This window comes from Oreochromis niloticus, linkage group LG22 (assembly GCF_001858045.2).
Source record: "Oreochromis niloticus isolate F11D_XX linkage group LG22, O_niloticus_UMD_NMBU, whole genome shotgun sequence".
Taxonomy (NCBI): domain Eukaryota; kingdom Metazoa; phylum Chordata; class Actinopteri; order Cichliformes; family Cichlidae; genus Oreochromis; species Oreochromis niloticus.
In genome coordinates, this window is record NC_031985.2 from 31,939,984 (window position 1) to 31,960,599 (window position 20,616).

Consider the following 20,616-nt stretch of genomic DNA (forward strand, 5'->3'; position numbering starts at 1 on the left):
CAACATTTTTTTGTGATTTTTTGTGAATTTAAGGAAAACTGTTCACAGCATACATTTATTTCACATATTTTAAGGCACTTAAAAAAAACATCAGACTGTATCCTGTCCTTTCCAAAAATGTGACTATGTTACCAACAATTTATCAACCTTTACGTCACACACAAGCAGAAAGCACAAAAACTCAAAAGATATAAAAAACTGTATTAGACTGATTTCTCATGCAGATGCATGTCCTAGTGAAAGTACCTCCCCTGATGAATCCTTAAATACCTCTCAGGAGCCAGAGACATTACCAAGTGGTTCAGGTGTAGCATCAAGTGATAAACAGGACAATGAGTTTGTAGATTACCAATATCTTGAACATAAAATAGCTAGACTTTTTCTATGCATGCAAACATTGTTACATGTTTCTAAAAGTGCTTTGCAGAGAATTATTGAGGAAATTAGTGACATTTTAAAATTTTCTCAGGTTCATTCATTTCAAAGAATCAAAGAGGTGCTTGCTGAACAGAACATTGAGGCAGATGATGATGTAATTAAAAATATAAATGATGCACTTTTCAAAACCAACCCATTAATTATCTCAACAGAACCAAAAGGTGCATTATCTACTGATTACAAGAGAAATTTTTATTTCAAGAATAATTTTCATGTAATTGAGCCTAAAGAGTACACCTACAAAGCGAGAACTAGAAATACATTTGTTTATGTCTCAGTAAACCAGGTCTTGGAGAACTTATTGAAAGAGAAAAGTTTCTTTGAAAAGTTAGCATTTGATAAAGAAATTAGTGAAGGTTACAGATCATTTAGAGATGGGCAGTATTTCAAAAACAACAAGCTTTTAGGATTGCAAGATACTTGCATTAGTTTAGCTTTGTATATTGACGACTTTGAAATATGCAACCCTTTAGGAACATCTCGAAAAATTCATAAAATAACTGCCGTTTATTGGGTTGTACTCAACTTATCTGCAAGGTTTCGTTCTACATTGCCCTCAATACAGCTTGCTCTTCTTGGTAAAAGTGTGGACGTTAAACAGTTTGGGTATGATGCTTTTCTTTATCCACTCATTGAGGATTTAAAATGTCTTGAAAGCACAGGGGTGTACGTTGAATCTTTAAATAGTTTTTTGAAGGGAACTGTATTTTGTGTCTGCAGATAACCTTGGGGCTCACAGCCTTGCAGGCTTTTTGGAGTCCTTTAATGTCGACAAGTTTTGTCGATTTTATAGTATTGATAAACATCAGATTGCAACTCTTGATCCTACAGAATTTCCATTAAGAACTGTGGAACAGCATAACATTTTTCTAGAAGAGCTTGAGGCTGGTCAAAGACAAAGTGTGTGTGGTGTCAAAGGTTCCTGTGCCTTAAGTGCGTTGTCCTATTTTCATCCAGTCACTGGATTTCCTCCAGATATATTACATGATTTCTTTGAAGGTGTTGTCCCTGTGGAATTGTGTTTGTGTCTTCAAGATTTAATCAGAAAGGGTTTTATCACATTTGAAGGACTAAACAAACATATAAAATCATTTCCATATAAATTCTCTGATAAGCTCAACAAGCCACAACAAATTACAAAAGCTAGTTTTGGAACAGGAAGAGTGAGTGGCAATGGACATGAAAACTGGACACTTTTGCGTTTGCTGCCTTTTATCATTGGGACCCGTATACCAGAACATGAGCCATCATGGGAAATATTGATGGACCTTAAGGAGCTTGTTGAGATTGTTGTCTCGACAACTCTATCAGAAGAAATATTGTCATACTTGGACACCAAAATATTGGATCATCGACGACTACTGACAGAGACTTTTCCTGATTTTAATTTGAAGCCAAAACACCACTATATTGAACATTATAGTCATCTTGTGCGTTGTTTTGGTCCCTTAGTTGATTTGTGGACTATTCGATTTGAATCTAAGCACAACTTTTTCAAGAAAACTGTGCATGATGTCCAATGCTTTAAGAATATACTACTAACACTTTCTTCGAAGCATCAACAAATGATGGCATACTTCTTAGATGGTCACAGTCTTTTTAAACCAAGTCTGCATGTTGATAATATTGACACAGTTGACATCTGTTTCTTGAATGAAACTCTTCAGAAGTGCTTGAAACTGAAATATCCACATGTAAAAGCTGTGTCATTTGCTAAATGTGTTTATCTGTATGGGACCCAGTATGTTAAAGGCATGATCATTTCATCAGGACAACTGAGTGGACTGCCTGAGTTCTACAAGATACTGAACATTTTGGTAGACTCTGGGAAAGTGTCATTTGTTGCTACAAAGCTCTCCTCTTGGTTTATGGAACATTACAGATCATATCGGCTTGACAGCAGCTACAAAGATCTGGAAATACTTGACCCAGAAGATTTGAATGATTACCACCCTTTAGCTGAATACTGCGTAGCTGGACAACTGATGGTGACACCTGTTACGTGCCTCCTGCATTGAAAGCGATGGCATGTATTATTCTTAAATAGTTTTCAGTTGATTACTTTGAATTTGTTAATTATTTAGAATTGCGCCCTTTTTTTGGTTTGTCTTCACAGGCCCTGTTACTGCGAGTCCACGTCAGTCCAAAACTTATCAGAAAAATCCAACTGTCCACTGTTCCAGAATCTGTGAAGCAGCTTCAAGATGAACTACAAGCAAAGCTTGGACTTGAAGGTGACTTTGCAATACAATATGAAGACCCAGATTTTGGGAACGCACTTTGCAACCTGATGGATATTAATGAGCTACCCGCTGGACGGGCAGTGTTGCACCTCATTTGGGAGGAAAATGCATCAGCCTCGCCACCACAGACTCCATCTGATCATAGCGCCATCTCATCTATTGATACAGCCAGTGTGAGTTCAGCATCTTCTTTCAGCCCATCCTCATCCACCCATACCTACATGCGTAGCACTTCACAGTGGCCAAATCCATTTCCTATCCCAATCTTTTCCTATGATGTAGAGTTAAAACTTCGCAAGGGCAATGAGGTATATGAGAAAGCAGGGGCAAATTTAAGTGTAACAAGAGACATCAAGATGGAAATTCTAGACAAGCTGGCACAAGAAATGTTTGCAATCAAAGCCTACCCTGACAAGAATGAAATAACATCTGTTGCCCAGGAGCTAGTTTCCAAACATCCCTGCCTCAAAGAGCCCGGCAATGGCACAGGATATGATGGCTGGGCAACAAGCATTAAGTTCAAGCTTGGCAACTACCGTTCCAAGCTAAGTCAAGCTGGATGTAGTGAAGTTGCAGTCAATCGAAAAAGAAGAGGGGAAGAAGATGACAGTGGATCAAATAGATTTTCCTTAAAGAAACCAAAGCGAGGTGAAGTCAACTTTATCCCTGATGCCCCAGAAAACTACAATGATGAGTCTCTTGAAAATGAAAGATGCATTTTGGAAGATGAAATGAAGAAGAGGGATAAGAACATGGCACTCATCACCCAAAAGATGGACATCACATTCTCTCTCAGAAGGAAAGAAGTTGTGGAGATGCAGCCCTTGGTCAAGGAAATGCAGCTCAGATGGCCAGCTCTCTTCTTGAAAGAACAGGTAAGATAATCTCTTAAATATTTAAAGGAAAACTTCCATTTTTTTTTTCAGTGTGGTCTTATTTCTAGAATGGAAAACATTCATTTACTCACCCAGACAAATTTCAAGGCATTTGGGGTTGTTAGAAAGAAATTTTAATCCCAATGTTACGAGTCAGTCATTTTGCAGGAGAGAGCCGAGCCACGGTTATGGGGAAAGGATTCACTGAGACAACTAAGAAATGCCTGAATTAAGACAAAAACCACTCTGGAGGGTTTTTAATATAAGGAAATAACATTAAAATGTGTTTAAAAGCTCCAAAAAGTTGATTTTACATGATATAGGACCTTTAAAATTTCTTCTGAACAACTCCAAATGCCTCGAAACTTGTCTGGGTGAGTAAATGAACGTGAGCTCCATTTCTTGTGCCCTTGACAAGCATCTGTTTGTATCACTGCAATGTCTTGTAGAAAAGGTTGAAGGCTACCGTTGAGCTAACAATGCTAATGGTAAAATATAAAAAATAGTTGGCTCTAAAAATATGAAGCTAATTTTGGTATTACCAACAACTCTATTGAAGTGAAATCTATTTACTTGTCAACTTACTGTGTATAATAATGGATTGCATTTATTTCGCTCTTTGCTGGGCACCCAAAGCGCTTTACAATTCCACTACTTATTCACTCTCACATTCACACATCGGTTCAGGGAAACCACAGTTATAGCCACAGCTGCCCTGGGGTAGACTGACAGAAGCGACGCTGCCATATCGCACCATTGGCCACTCTGGCCAACACCAGTAGGCGGTAGGGTAAAGGGTCTTGCCCAAGGACACAACGACCAGGACAGAGAGAGCTGGGGGACAAGAACCAGCATCCTTCCGGTTACAGATGAGCTTCCCAACCCCCTGAACCACGGTCGCCGCAATGACTCGTCTTCACTGGGCATCTAGAATCTTTTGGTGCTGACCCTTAGCAGGCAACAGCCATGAAACTCACAGAACAGGATTGAGAAAGTCACTTGCGTGTTATGAAAGTATCCAAATTTGACCACAGGATGTTATTCTTACTTCATTCCTACATAACTATAAAATTAATGAAATTTTTGCAATGAATTTAAAATACAATTTATTGATTTATTTCTTTTCTGCAATGCATCCTGTAACAATTGAAACCATTATTTTGTCTAATCAACATTTGATTAGGTATTCTATAGACTTAATGTAAAATCTGCAGATCAGATTTTTCTTGTTCCTTTTTTTTTTTTTTCCTAAAATGTGTCAGTTAGAATTTGTACTACCACTAAAAGAGAAAAAAAAATCCAATCAAGACCTGACCAATAGATCAACCGAGACTAACTAAATGTTTTGAAATTAAGCTGTTTTAACCAAATTTGAAAACAATGTTATTTTTATATAATGTACCTTTAAAAGTTTCCTTCTATATTTTTTTGTTGCTTTGTAGATTTGTGCGGAATTCTCACGCATTACCACCAAGGATCTCATGGGGACCTTCATGACTGCCCTCGACACTTACTCACTTCGGCTGATTAAGCTGTATCGAGTTAGAAAAGCTGCTTTCCGCAATGACATGGATTCCCTGTTGCAGAAGTTTGATGAACAGGTAATATATAAAAATGTATTTGTGTCTGGTTTATGAGGAACCTGAAGTTCCCACTGTAATGAAAGATACTTTATTAAATATTTACTAAATTGACGTAAAAATTGTTAGTTTTCAGAAAGTGTGTCCTGAATGGGATTATAAGCTAACAAGCAGCGCTGTGTGTTTGGCAGATGGCAGGTCATGACAGACAGTTCAACTCTCATCCCACTCATGGCACTTTTTGTTATAGATGTTGTAATAAGTGTGCTACATTTGTTGCACATCAAAATTACTTTAAAAAAAACTGACAAAACCATGAGCAAGTATCTGGAATAACTAATTTCAACATCTTATTTCTTAAGGCTGTATTTTTAGCAACAACACTTAATGTGTTTTAAAAACAAAATGGTAGGTTTATAAATGAGACTGAGTCTTATTTGATTTCCTTGTTTTAGGTCTCAAACATAGTCCAGCATCGACGAACCATCAGTTTGGAAGGGTTACCGATATTTGTTCGCGACGATGAGACCAAACTCTTCTTAACATGTCTGGTGAGTATGCAAATCTACTCAATCTTCAGTTTTGGTTTTCAGAGACTTATATGTACTGTTTTTTTATTTTGCATAGGATACAGATCCAGTTGAGAGGGTAACCCGAGGTGTTACGGTGGGCATCCTCACTGTTCTGGAGGACTACGTGGGACCCAACTCGCAGTCCACAGTGATCAACACTGCCATTGTTCTGGAAGAGGACATTATTCTTGATGATCTGCCAGACCTTCCTACTGCCTTTGCCTACCTGTTTGGCCTACTTTATGGGCTCAACATGGAGTTTCCCAAAGAACTCAAGTACACATTTGAAGCTGTGCAACACATTTTTATGGAGTTGACATCTACCTGTTCCCAGAGGATAAGAAGCTTCAAAACCAAGCTCTTAACCAAAGTCTAACCTATTTGACAACATGTTCAACTCAAATGCAACTTGTGTAAAACAGAATGCAGCAATTTGTTTTGATTTACAGTTTTTGGGTTTTGTGGTAAGTTGCTCTGAAAAAAGTTAATTTCTGGCTTTAAGAAAATGGTAAGGTGCAGAAAGTTTTGAATCAATCTCTTCTGTTCTAACTTTACTTAATGTAGCTTGCATGACAGATTGCAGATTTCATGTATAACAAGTTTTTTATAAAATGTTGAAAGGGTTTATTCTAACTTGAACTGTTTTAAGCAATTTTTATAATCTGGTTTTAGGTACATTTGTACTAGTTTTATAACAAATGTGGCGCGATACTGAACTTCAGAGGAAATTAGAGTGTTGATACATTACTATTAAAAGACAAGTGGTGGAAAAATTTGTTTGAAAGTTGTTTGCTGTATGGAAACCAGATATTCACATACCAGATGTTCACATCCTGCCATCTGATGTTTTGAATCTGTTTGTTAGTGACTATCTATCAAGATAGGTTTGATATTCTGTCTGACAATACCACACCTTTAAAATTGAATGAGTAACATTTGTTACAAAAATTTGACTTTTTGTGTTTTTGGAAGGACTTTATTTGTGGCTGAATGTTGTCAGTATGTTAAAAATGGCTCATCTCAAAAGTCAACATTGTCTGTGGTGCAGTTGTGTTTGAACACAGTTATTTGAAAATCAACTATGTAAACATTCATTGGTACAACAGGGAGCACCTCATGAAAACTATAAAAGATACTTTTTCTAAACTTTAGGAAATTAATTGGCAAAACAAAAAAAATATGTTGTGTAAACTTTAGGAAATACGTTGCCAAAACTAAAACTAATACCTTGTGTAAACTTTAGGAAATACGTTGCCAAAACTGAAACTAATACCTTGTGTAAACTTTAGGAAATACGTTGCCAAAACTAAAACTAATACCTTGTGTAAACTTTAGGAAATACATTGCAAAAACAATAAAATATGAGTTAAGAAAAAGCACAATTATCAATTTTGTAAACACAAAAACATTAGCTGAAGCAACTTTTCTCCTAAACTTAAAATTATAAGTTATCCATCAGAACCTAAAACCATAAATGCAGTGGGTTGCCTTGAGTTTTTAAGTTTTCGTGACGTTTTTTTTTTTTTTTTTTACAGTGTGGGGGTTTTGGCAACATGTTCATATTTCTAACTTGCATAATTTTGACAGGATATATTTTTATGAAGAGCAAAATATTTAAAGTTAAAGTTTATTTTTTTAAGTTTAAGTTTAAGTTTTTCTTTTGGGGTTTTTTGGGTATTTTTATTTTTATTTTTTTGAGAAACACAGACATTAAAAAAGGAACTATGAATTTATTTGCTATTTCTGAATTTGTCTTTTTGTCCTGTTGCCATCAGATGGAAAAGCTTTTCATTTGATATTACACCCTGGGGACGGAAAGAAAAAACAGCCGTACCACCTTATGTGTCTACCACAGCCAGTCAAGCAAAAATTGTTGATTTAAGACAAACAAACCCAGTGACAGAGTCTAAATCCTCTACACTTGGAGCTGTGGCTGAGGCTTCAATACCTCTCCTTTACCAAGAAAACTTCACAAAGCTTCTTCAGTGGTGTTTTTGGGAATGTCTATAAGCAGGATGGCCCACCTAGATCAATAGCAAGCATTTTAAGACACAATATTAAAGAAATGACAGCATAAATGTGGTAATTAACTTAATGGTTTTAGGCTGGCAAGCGCGCAGTGTGCTCAGCCATGCAGTCAGCCTGTTGCCTCTGGTGTAACTGTCCCGTAATTTCTCTTTGATTGGCTTTCTTAATGGTTTCACTCCTTTAATTACAATATATATTTCTTAATGATTTCTCAAAGTTTCTAAAATAAGGCTTTGTTAAAATGATTTTAACCAATTTCACAAGTTAATATTTTTCTGATGATCAGAAATGTGCTGAGTCACTACAAAAGAGTTTCGCAGTGACATACATTTGTTTCTGCACAAGGACAACATATACATGAGCGAGTGGAATCACATTTTAAACGTTTTAAAGATTCTTTTAGGTTTATGGAGTACAAATATGATGGTAGGTAGCTTTGAAACTGATATCAGGTCAAGTATCAGTATTGTGTGACAGACGATCAGTACTGAAGTAATTTTTATTAACAATAATTAATTTAGTATTTTTCATGATTTAATGTCCTTTTCCTAATATTGACTCTGAATATTCTGATAAAGTAATAGTGAAAAAGATACATGTCAAAAAGAAGGACAGCTACCCTCAGTGTTAAAAAAAATTATGGCACTAATTACTGCTTTTTTGCATCATACAGTTTCAGTGCTGTAAAAACACTAATTCAAGCACCAGAGAGACAACGGTCCTGATGAAGTAGGTCAAAGCTCATCAAGCTTATTAAATGATAAGTCAAGAAAGTTACATTTCAACTTGCATTGAGAGGCATGACGTTATGGTAAAATGGTAACTGGCCTGTATTTGTGTAGTGCTTTACTAGTCCCTACGGACCCCAAAGCGCTTTACACTCACACACACCGGTGATGGTAAGCTACATTGTAGCCACAGCCACTGTGGGGCGCACTGACAGAGGCAAGGCTACCGGACACTGGCGCCACCAGGCCCTCTGACCACCACCAGTAGGCAACGGGTGAAGTGTCTTGCCCAAGGACACAACGACCGAGACTGTTGGAGCCGGGGCTCGAACCGGCAACCTTCCGATTACAAGGCGAGCTCCCAAATCTTGAGCCACGATCGTCCTGTTATTCGTACAGCACCAAGTGAAGTTACAGTCACTTCATTAGGTATACCTGTTCAACGGCTCTTTAATACAAATATCTAATCATCCAATCACATGATCGAAAAACAAGAACACGTGAATAAATCCTCCCTTTTATGAATGGGTCAGGCTTCTAGTGTAAATGCAGGCGCACCAGCACACAAATACTAAAGCAAACCATGATGTTGCCAATATGAAGTGCAATGAAGTTATGCTTGCAGAGCTGAAGTGAAAGAGCCATAAACATTGCTTCTTGGAATGGCCACTTGATGGTCTCTGCTGCACTTGGTAACTAACTGGGTTAAGATTTAGTGGTATTTAACTTTTGGATAAAGATGAGCTGAGGGATCTCGATCTCTTTGATACTACCCAAAGTGGATCCATCACTGCAGACCTTTAGGCCTACATATACAATTCTATTGTTGTGTGAGAACTTCATATTTTTCCAAAGTTTATACCCAGGACATAGGGAGTAACCATTCCACAAGTTTTAATGGGTTTGCTCCTGTATGATTGGCAGTAAGTATCTGTATTCAAGTGTTTCTTTTCATTTGCAGAAGCTAATTCCAAAGCCAAAAGAGCCACTGCTCCTCCCAAAACCATGTGCTGGTTGCTGTGTTCAATGTGCTGTGGTCCACAGAAGACCACAACAATTATTTAGGTTTGATTAAATGTCTAGAAACATCCAGCATTTAAAAAAATACCACAGAAATATATTAAAAACCTTTAGGATCAAGCGAAATTAAGTTGCTGAAAGCATCACAGGCAGTGGGTGTTGGGTCTGTGCTTCAGCAGGCCCGCTAGTTCAGAGACTCATAACCCATGAAGAAAGCAAGACGAACAGTTTTAACCGGTTTTTACTCGCTAGGAAGGGGAGCCCGCTCGGCAGCACCTCTGCCCTCGGTGTCAGACCGCTCCAAAGAACCAGCAACCCCCTGCAGCCTTTTATTCTGTGACACACAGTTTCACAAACACCCATTGTAAAATCCCCCTGTGGTGCGTCATAAAACTAAGGCACTGAGTGTGTGTGTGTATGCATGTACACGAGGGGGTGGCTGTATAGATCAGGCGGTAGAACAGGTCATCATAGGAACCAATCCATTTACCATTTACCGTGTGTGTGTGTGGGTGTGTGTGTGTGTGTATGTGTGTGTATGCACGTGAGTGAGTATCTCTCTGTGTGCATGACTCATTGGTGAACACAAAGGCATCATCGCCCCTCACCCCTGTATATTAGTGATGGGTCGGTCGCGAACGAAATGGCTCTTAGAGCCGGATCTTTGAAGTGAACAATGCGAGCCGGCTCCTTATTGGGAGCTGTGGGGTTTTTTTTCTTTCTCCTGCCCTCTCTTTCACTTTTTTTTGCTTCACGCTGCAAGTCACCCTTGTGTTTGCGCTGAGCAGAGACGGCAAACAGAGCCTTGCGTTTGCGCCCCTCCCCCCTCTGCTCAGTGCTGAGCTGAGGGGGCGGGGTGGTAGTTACACTCGCAACAGCAGTAGCACGCAACAAGAGCAGGAGAGAGAGGGAAAGAAAGAGAGCAGGAAGCAACAACAAGAGACAACACCGTCACATTGGAAAGGTACAGTAAAGAAAATGAGTGACACCAAGAAAAGAAGCAAAGTCTGGAACCATTTCAATCTTATTGACAAAACAAAGGCAGAGTGTAGAGTCTACAAGAAAAGGATATCACATAGAGCCGGCTCCACAAACAACATGCACAGGCACCTAAGAACTGTCCACCCATCAGTGCAAAAAAACGCAGTCAGTTGAGTGTGATATTAATATTTCTAAATGCCAACCTTTCCCTTAATTAAAGATCTGGGCGTTCTTTTCTTCCCCTTTTTTTCCATATTTTAATTTATATTTTATTGTGTTGTGGTTTGCAGTGTTTTGTGTTATTTCACTTTCAATTTGTTTGAAATGTAAATAGGTGGTTTTTGTATTTTATAATTTATTTATTACATTTTATGTGGAGTGAATAAATAAAAGTATATTTACAGTGGCCCCTAGAGAAAAAGCATGTACAAACTCCAAAACACAGCGAAAGTGCTCCAGGATGCTAGGGGCCGTGTTGAGCTTTTGTTACCTAGTGGCTACACAAGCCATGAAGTGCCAGCAATCGGATTGGGTGTGTGGTAGTAACAGGTAAATGAAGTTTTTCTTTTTAATTATTTGAATATATATATATATGTATATATATATATATATATATATATATATATATATATATATATATGAGTGTTTGTGTATTAATACAAAAACAATAGACATATTAATTCGATTATGTAATTTAAGTGATCTAGGTAGCTCTGTTTTGGAAGTTCAGTTAACGCTAGAAATGTGTTTTGGAGTTTGTAGGTGTTTCGTCTCTAGGGGCCCCCATAAATATTTATATATAAACATACATAAAGAAAACCACGTTTTTTTACATTACTAATTCCTTTTGTGCATAATTTTATATTGTTGTTGATAATTAATTAATTAAAGGAACAAAACAACCTGAAGAGCTGGTTGGGAGCCGAAAGAGCCGGCTCTTTTTAGTGAGCCGAGCCGAAAGAGCCGGTTCTCTAAAAAGAGCCGGTTCTCTTAAAAGAGCCGGAAATCCCATCACTACTGTATATGGCATAGCTTCCTCTAACGGTTTACCATATACAAACACAGGTGAGGAGATAAAGAGCAAGGAAGTAAGGAAGAGGAAGTAAAACACCCTCACCAAATAAGGACAGAGAATCTTCACATAGGATGTCCCTGCAGTTAAACACTACAGCCAATTACCTCCCCGTCATAGATGTAGGCCGGGGAGGAGGATAGAAACAGAACAATGTCTTTGATCATACAGTTTGAACTAGTGGTGCAATGGATCAAAAATCTCACGGTTCGGATTGGATCACGGTTTTAAGTCACGGATCGGATCAATTTTCGGATCAGCAAAAAAAGAAAAAAGACAAAAATGTAACATTTACTTATTTACTTATTGTAGTATTTTTTGCCTGTTAAAAACATTCAACTCAAGACTCATTCCATGCAATTATATAAAAACAAATTATGGTACAATATAGGGCAGTATAGGGCTTTGTATCTACCACTCAATTCAATTCAATTTTATTTATAAAGCGTCAAATCACAACAACAGTCGCCTCAAGGTGCTTTATATTGTAAGGTAGACCCTACAGTAATACATACTGCTCGTGATATCGCACTCCGCTGTGATATAATGAGCTGTCACGGTCACGTAGCGTTCCGTTGCCCTGGAGGTCCACCCATATGTAGTTAGGGCAACAGAAGATACCTGGGACAGTTCAGCCATAACTTTAAACTTCTTGCTCATATATGCTTGGAATGATCTTGCCACTAAAGTGGACGCGCAACGGGATATCATAGCGGGGCTCAAGCACGTTCATCATAGTTTAAACCCCTTGTTTTGCACAACAGAATATGGCCTCCCGTCTGCAGCTAAACACCACAACAGCTTTTGTAATAGCTTTAACCCGGTCGGATTGGGCAGCAAAGGGCTGCTTAAATACCGCAAACGCCTCTGCTCCACCACTTGGACCGCTAGCGCTGGCCATAACTATCGCTTGACAGACTGACCACGCGCACCATAAACATACTTTTTTTTCTTCTTTTTCGAATCTTCTTTGGATCACGTGCGTGAATAGTAGCCTCAATTTCCTGTTCCTACCCGCTCAGTATGGTCTTCTGCTGCTGTGGCTCGGGTGCACCACTGTTTGACACGTGTACTATGATTGTAACATGCGGTCATTTGAGTTGCTGTTCGACATTCTGAAATAGACCAGCCTGTCGGCGCCAACAACCATGTCACATTCAAAGTCACAGATATCACCTTTATTTCACCTTGATTCTTTGTCTAAACTTCATCAAGTTGTCTTCACAATTTCTATGTACCTAAATTGAATTTTAATTGAAATGCCTTACAATTGGCTGACCAGAGATTTGCGTAAAAAGTCAATGAATAGGTGTACCTAATAAAGTGGTCAGTGATTTTTTGTTTTAATCGAAGACGTAACTCAAGTTAACCTACAAGATATTTGTATTCACTAAATTTTCTGAATGCAACCATTTCATTATTACACTCTGAAATATAATGTATTTATAATGCTTCAAAAAACATCAAGCCTTTAATTGAGCCTTGATGATGTTTTTTTTACTATGATGTCAGTGTGGCAGTTTTTGAAATAAGATTTCTGAGAGTACTGGGTTTCAGAGTACATTCTAAGCATGTCAGCCTTGTGTATAACTATATAGAGAACAGCTCTAATGTATCACAACTAAACATATCCTATGTAAACACATCAAACTGAACACAGTGGCCAATTGTATCAGACTGGGTTAGTATTAGACTGTCATGCCAGGCATATGTAAACAGAGACTGGAGAGAGCTGCTGTAAATCAGCTCAGCCAAACTATCCTTACTACCTAATCTCGGTATACACTCAAGAAGGAACACACCTCAGAAAATTCCAGGAAATTCCCCACCCTAAAAAAACCCTGTATTATTTCTGTGTATTATGCTGGGCTTACACTGTGCGATTTTTGGCCCATTTTGAGCCGATTTTTCAGTCGTGCGACCGTTTTGTTGATCGGCCCGAGTTTGGCCTTCATTGTGCGTCGTTCATCGTGTAGTATACATGGGGTAACGAGAAGCGATTAACACCTCACGACCAGCTCCCGATCATCAATCGCTTGGTCGGGAGGGTGTCACCGCAGCCGCTCACACTGCGCACGCGCAAACACATAAATGTCGGTGAAAAAGACGGAGTAGCACAGCAGTGCAGCGTGTGATCTGGACACAAGCGATGGAGGCACTTATAGAACTTTGGAAAGCTCATCTGAGTCTTTTCGATGTGGCATCACAAAATTATCACGACCACAACAACCGTGAAAATAGTTGGATCTACACCGCTGCTCAATCACAGCTGCCTGATCAATGTTTTTCATTAGCAATTTAGCAAAGTTGATGGTGGTGGCGTGAGTCTGTGTGAGTGAAAGACAGAGAGGGAGAGCGAGCGACAGATTTTCTGTTATAACCTTCATTTTTATGGACGCACAGTGTGAGCACTCAGGTCGCATCAGAGCATCGGGCCGTATAGTGTGAGACCCTGCATCGTGACCGACGAACTTCTAACCCCTGCGAGTCAATGGTGCAGTTTGAGCTGAAGCTGAATAACGCGACTGGAAAAATCGCACAGTGTATGCCCAGCTTTAGAATGCATAGGACGGTATTTAACTATGGTGAAGATCCTCTGAGTTATAGTTTGTGTACAATTATGCAGACATCAATATGAAACTGGTCTCTCTCAGAGATCTCAGGTTCTCCAAAAACTTCTTTATTTTGAACAACATAAAAGAAAACAAAAGCCTCCCAGAAATAAGCAGCAGGACTATGTGCAGACATATTTGGCTGTTTGCACATATTTGGTTAAGCAGATTTCTTGATCCTTTTTTTTGAGGCAGAGCTTAAAGACAAAGGTAGCTTAAATAAAGAAAACCCTTTCAAAGAAATCACAAAAATATCAACAATTACAATATAATATTGTGACAACGAAGCCTAGGAAGCTAGTGTTGCAAAAATAACTTTCTGTTGTAAATATTTTCCATTGTCTAAGAGTTCTACTTCCTTTTTCTACAATCAAAGGTTTCCTGCTAAATAATCCATTGTGGTGGACCACTAGAGAGCTCCACTCACACCCAGTGTTAAGGAAGTGTGTTCCTGTGTTTTGTGGCGCGATATGTACAGTTGATGTTGGAGAGGAATAATGAAGGGGTGAGAACTGAGAGCTCTGTGTCGTCGATGCTTACCTCTACTTTGGTGACCCCTGACTCGAGCATGCTACGGGCCGAAGATAACACGGACTCCGCTATGGATGCATCAGCGGCCACCGGTCCTCCGCCTCCTGTTGCAGCTACGTTTGCTGTGGTGCTGAAACTGCCGGACTTTTGGCTCCATGACCCCCCGTCATGGTTCGTACACGTGGAGGCTCAGTTCGCCCTTGGCGGCATCTCGGCTGACGACACGAAGAATCACCATGTGGTGGCCTCACTCGACCCGCTGGCCACCCGTCGCGCGATGACGCTCCTCCGGGACCCACCCGCCCAAGGGAAATACGCCGCCCTTAAAGAGCTGCTTCTTCGGCGCTATGCCCTCTCCGATGCTGAGCGAGCCGAAAAGCTCCTCAACCTGTCAGGCTTGGGTGGCGGTACTGCTCTCGAGCTCATGGAGAACATGCTGTCGTTGCTCGGGCCGGATGATGGGGGATTCCTCTTCGCCCACCTCTTCCTCCACCAACTACCGGCTGCCGTGAGAGCTGTCCTCGCCAACTCCCCGCTTCTGCCTGCGACGGATTATCGCTCCCTGGCTGAAGAAGTGGATCGCATTCTCCTGGCTAGCCGCACTTTCGACGTTTACGCCCTGGCTACGGACCCACCGGCGGCACCTTCCACTCCTCCACCTGCCTCCCCTGGAGCATCCGCCCCCTTGCTGATGGCAGGGATTGCTACACGCCGGCACTGCAGAAAGAGCATCTGTTTCTACCATCAGCGTTTTGGCAACAGAGCGCGTCGCTGCCTGCCGCCTTGCGCTTTCACAGCCCAGGGAAACGGACCCGCCAGCGCGCCATAGCAGCCGCGACTGCTGGCAATACAGAAAGGCTGCTCTTCATAGAGGACTCGCGCTCCGGGAGATGTTTTCTTGTGGACTCCGGCTCCCAGAAGAGCCTCCTTCTCCCTACCGCTGCCGACGGACTAGCAGCGAACTGTGGGCCGCAGCTCATGGCAGCTAATGGCTCTCCCATCACAACGTTTGGGGAAAGGTTGGTAACTGTTTGTTTTCATGGCCAGGATTTCCAGTGGAACTTTGTTGTTGCCGCTAGCTCTGTACCTATTTTAGGTGCTGATTTTCTGTGTGCTCATGGACTGCTTGTCGATGTTACTAACAGACGTTTAATTGATGCTCTCTTGTTTTCTTCGCTACCCTGTTTTACTCGGGCCGCCGAGCCCCTGATTCGGGCTAATGTAGTGACCTCCGGGGATACTTTTCAGTGTTTGCTTTTAGAGTTTCCATCGCTGTCTGTCCCTAATTTCTCTAGCACGGTAACGAAGCACGGGGTTGAGCATTATATTCCCACGGTTGGGCCCCTGGTGTTCGCACGCCGCCTCGACCCCACGAAACTGTCCGTCGTTCAGGAAGAGTTTGCGGCCATGGAGCGCCTTGGCATTGTACAGCGTTCGAACAGTGCATGGGCCTCTCCGCTTCACATGGCGCCCATATCGGACGGTCGGTGGCGGCCATGCGGAGATTTCCGCCGTTTAAATAATGCCACGGAGAATGACCGTTACCCCATGCCCCACATTCAGGATTTTTCGGCCAATCTCGCCGGAACCTCGATTTTTTCTAAAATTGACTTGGTGCGGGGGTATCACCAAGTTCCCGTGCGTGCCGAAACCGCTGTCATTACCCCCTTCGGCTTGTTCGAGGTTTTGCGCATGCCGTTTGGCCTGAAAGGTCCCGCCCAGACCTTTCAGCGGCCGATGGACTCCGTTTTGCGCGGGCTGCCATTCGTTTTTGTTTACCTGGACAATATATTGGTGGCCAGCTGCTTAGTGAGCCAGCACGAGTCCCATCTGCGCCAGGTTTTCCAGCGTTTGGCAGCGCATGGCCTGATCATCAACCCTTCCAAGTGCCAGTTTGGGTTACCTGTTCTGGATTTCCTCGGGCACCACATTTCCGCTGAAGGTGTGGTTCCATTGTCCGACAGAGTGCAGGCCGTTTCGGCTTTTCTGCGTCCCACGTCGGTTAAAGCGTTGCAGGAGTTCTTGGGGATGATAAATTTTTACAACCGCTTTCTCCCCAGAGCTGCCCACCTGCTACAGCCGCTCTATGCTGCCTTAAAAGGTAAAACAGCCAAAGATCCTGTTGACTGGCTGCCGGAACGCGTCCAGGCGTTTTCCGCAGCCAAGTCTGCGCTGGCTGACGCTGCCCTGCTGGCCCACCCGCTTCCATCGGCGGAGATCGCGTTGACCACCGACACGTCTGACATGGCAGTGGGTGCGGTGTTGGAACAGTGGGTTTCAGGTCTCTGGCAACCGCTCACCTTTTTCAGTCGTACACTCCGGGATGCCGAACGCAAGTACAGTGTTTTTGACAGGGAGTTGCTGGCCCTGCACCTCGCGACACGACATTTTCGTTTTTTCCTCGAGGGTTGCAACTTTACTGCTTACGTTGACCACAAACCTTTGACGTTTGCGATGTCCAAGGTCTCTGACCCATGGAGCGCACACCAGCAGCGCCAGTTGGCGGCCATTTCAGAGTTTACCACAGACATTCAGCATGTGGCTGGTAAGTCCAATCACGTCGCTGACTGTCTCTCACACGTGTTGGTTTCTCCGGTGTATGTCGGAGTCGACTACGCTGCCATGGCCGCCGAGCAACGTGCTGACCTGGACGTCCTTGCCCTTCAGTCAACGAAAATGGGCCTCGCGCTGGAGGACACCCCGGTGTGGGACGGCGGTCCACACCTGCTTTGCGACGTTTCCACTGGCCGTCCCCGCCCGGTGGTTCCCCTTTCGTGGCGTTGTCGTGTTTTTGACTCGGTGCATGCCCTCTCTCATCCTGGCGTCCGGGCCTCGGTCAAGCTGGTCAGCGCCAGGTTCGTTTGACCGGGCCTTCGCAAAACGGTGAAAGAATGGGCGGCGGCTTCTATCCCATGCCAACGCTCGAAAATCCACCGGCACACGCAGGCACCCCTCGAACCTTTCCGTGTCCCCGGTAGGCGTTTCGATCACGTTCATGTGGACCTGGTTGGTCCCTTGCCGTAGTCACAGGGTTTCACGCACCTTTTGACTGTGGTGGACTGCACGACCAGGTGGCCGGAGGCGGTACCCCTGGCGTCCACGACAGCGGTGACGGCGGCCAGAGCATTTTTGTCAACGTGGGATTCGCGTTTCGGTCCCCCTGCTGACATTACCTCGGACAGGGGCCCCCAGTTTGTTTCTGAGCTTTGGTCTGCTATGGCTGACAGCCTGGGGGTCAAGGTCCACCGCACCACAGCATACCACCCGCAAGCTAACGGGATGTGCGAGCGGTTTCACCGGTCACTTAAGGCCGCGCTCCGGGCTTCCTTAACAGGTGGCGACTGGGTCGACCGTCTTCCGTGGGTTTTGCTGGGATTGCATAGCGCGGTCAAAGAAGACCTCGGGGTTTCCCCCTGCTGAACTGGTCCTCGGCCAGCCCCTCCGGGTCTCCAGGGAATTCTTACCTGAGAGCCCCCCCCGTGTTTCGATACCTCTGTATTGCCTTTTCGCCCCCCAAGAGACTCATTTCCTGTTCCTGGTCCTGTGCACCACTGCCTGCCTGACACATTTGTTCCGAGGTTGTTGGAGTCTGCTCGTTTCGTTTTCATCAGGCACGATGCCCATAGGACTCCGCTGCGTCCACCATATGACGGGCCATACAGGGTTCTTAAACCAGGCGACAAACATTTCATTTTGGACTTTGGCAGTCGGCAGGAGGTTGTCTCTGTTGACAGACTTAAGCCTCCACATGTTATGCATGCCGCGGCCGCCCACCTGCCACCGGGCTGATGGATTCTGTTTTTTCCCCCAGGAGCGACCCACAATCAACGGAGTCCGAGTCGTCTGCATCTTTTTCTGACCGCCAGTGCCAGCCTCGCTCCCGGGCTGGGTTTCCCTCTGTCAGTTCCCCAACCCCCCAGTTCAGCCGTTCCGGCCGTTTGCTTAAGCCCCGGGTCCTGGACTAGTTCTGCTGGGTGTTCCGGGGGGGCATGTGTGGTGGACCACTAGAGGGCTCCACTCACACCCAGTGTTAAGGAAGTGTGTTCCTGTGTTTTGTGGCGCGATATGTGCAGTTGATGTTGGAGAGGAATAAAGAAGGAGTGAGAACTGAGAGCTCTGTGTCGTCGATGCTTACTTCCACACCATCACTGTTTTCATATGGTGATTAAGTGATTCATTCATCTGCAAATGAACGGCATCACATCACATCTGCAAACTCTCAGGTTCTTTTTGAACAGACTTTTGCTGAAGCACTTCACATACACATTGAAACTGTACGCTGTGCATTTGCTTTTGGGCCATATTTGCTACAGTAGTCATTACTGGACAGTCTGGGAGGATTTTTAAATCTGTGACACTTGCAGTTGATTTTTCCTTACCAGACATCTAGGCATCAAAACATAGAGCCAAGGATCTAGTTAGATTGTAGAGACAACACACACTTTGAAAAGAATATATCAGAGTGTAGATATCAGACTCTCATTTAAGTTCCAGTATTTGACACAGGGCCAGGAGGCCAGCACAAAAGATGGACTGAAGTGCAGAAGCCAAAACAGACAGAGATCAGTTGAACTATTAACCCTCTCAGGCTCAAATTAAGTTTTAGTTGCTAATGCACAACCAAGTCCTGCAGTGGTACTTCTGAGTAAAAAAAAACTCATAAAATATGTATGTGGGGTAGTCAGCTTGTTAGTTTTTAACTGTTGCAAATTGGCAACGCCTGCCTCGAGAGGGTTAAATAAGTGCAAACACTTATTTAACTGATTAACTGAATGAGACAGGCAGGGAAATTATGCGAGGGAAAACAGCACCTCATTTCTAACTGGACTTGAGTGACGCGAAGTGGGCTTGGGACTGGAGTGCACGGGACAGGGGTCTCTGTAACATAAAAGGGAGAGTGTAACTGGAGGAATAATGGGAATAACACAGGATAGTGATAAGTAAACTGGAGATAACCACTTTCTTGCAGGCGATGAAAACTCAGGTTTCTGAGTCTCTTTCCAACCTGAGGAGAGGATGATTTCCAAGGCGGGCAGGAGGACAGGCAAGTGAGGCTGGCGCGAGGCTGCAGACAGAGTCAGGTTGAGAGTGGATTTAAGGCAAGCTTTGACACAAGGAGATGAGGTAAGGATGCAACAAGCAATAGCTAAAAAACAAGGAATTGTGGCTGTGTTGTTACCATAGGTAGCTAATGGACTAACGAAGGAGAGATGACCACGCCGAGCTTAAATGCAGCCATGCTGATTGTCACTGAATGAGGAACAGGTGAGTGTCCAAGATCCCACCCAGGAATGGAAAAAAAACAGCCGCTCACTCAGCACAGCAATAACATGTGCCATCTGTATATATCTGTAAATATGGGTTTTTGTTAAGCATCTCGTTTAAAGATTGCTTTTTTGTCACATTATTGCATTCAACTCAAACTCTGTATTGGCTGGAATATTGATTTTTTATAGGGTCAGGGTTGGATAATTTGTTTTTTGCTTCCATACCAAATTGAATCATCATACATAAAATTTGTATTTTGCATCTACTTTACTGTCTAATATTGAAATTAGTTTCACAATCTGAAACATATAGCATGTAAAAAATGCAAAAAAGAAGAAAGATAATCTTTCATGCCACTGTTTATGTACAAGGTTGTTTTACAGCAGCCTGACCTTTGACCCTCATTGTAAGCTAGGGTATATGAGTGGTCGGTCACAGGATGAAAAACGTGTCATATCAGACAGCAGTATCAGTCAGAGTCTGGAATAACTCCATCCATCCATCCATTCGCTTCCGCTTATCCTTTTCAGGGTCGCGGGGGGCGCTGGAGCATATCCCAGCTGTCATACGGCGAGAGGCGGGGTACGCCCTGGACAGGTCGCCAGTCTGTCTCTAAACCAATAAGATATACGAAAAAAATTAACTTGAAATTGGATTGATTAATTAAA

General features: G+C 42.7%; 1 protein-coding gene across 1 annotated transcript; it reads left to right on the forward strand.

Annotated features, from left to right (window-relative positions):
- Positions 1-6,739, forward strand: LOC102077391 (uncharacterized). The gene is made up of 5 exons (XM_019351109.2): positions 1-2,464; positions 2,555-3,556; positions 4,999-5,157; positions 5,592-5,687; positions 5,764-6,739. The coding sequence occupies exons 1-5, from the start codon at positions 2,462-2,464 to the stop codon at positions 6,082-6,084; spliced, it is 1,581 nt and encodes a 526-aa protein (XP_019206654.1). The 5' UTR covers positions 1-2,461; the 3' UTR covers positions 6,085-6,739.
- Positions 6,740-20,616: the final 13,877 nt, after the last annotated feature.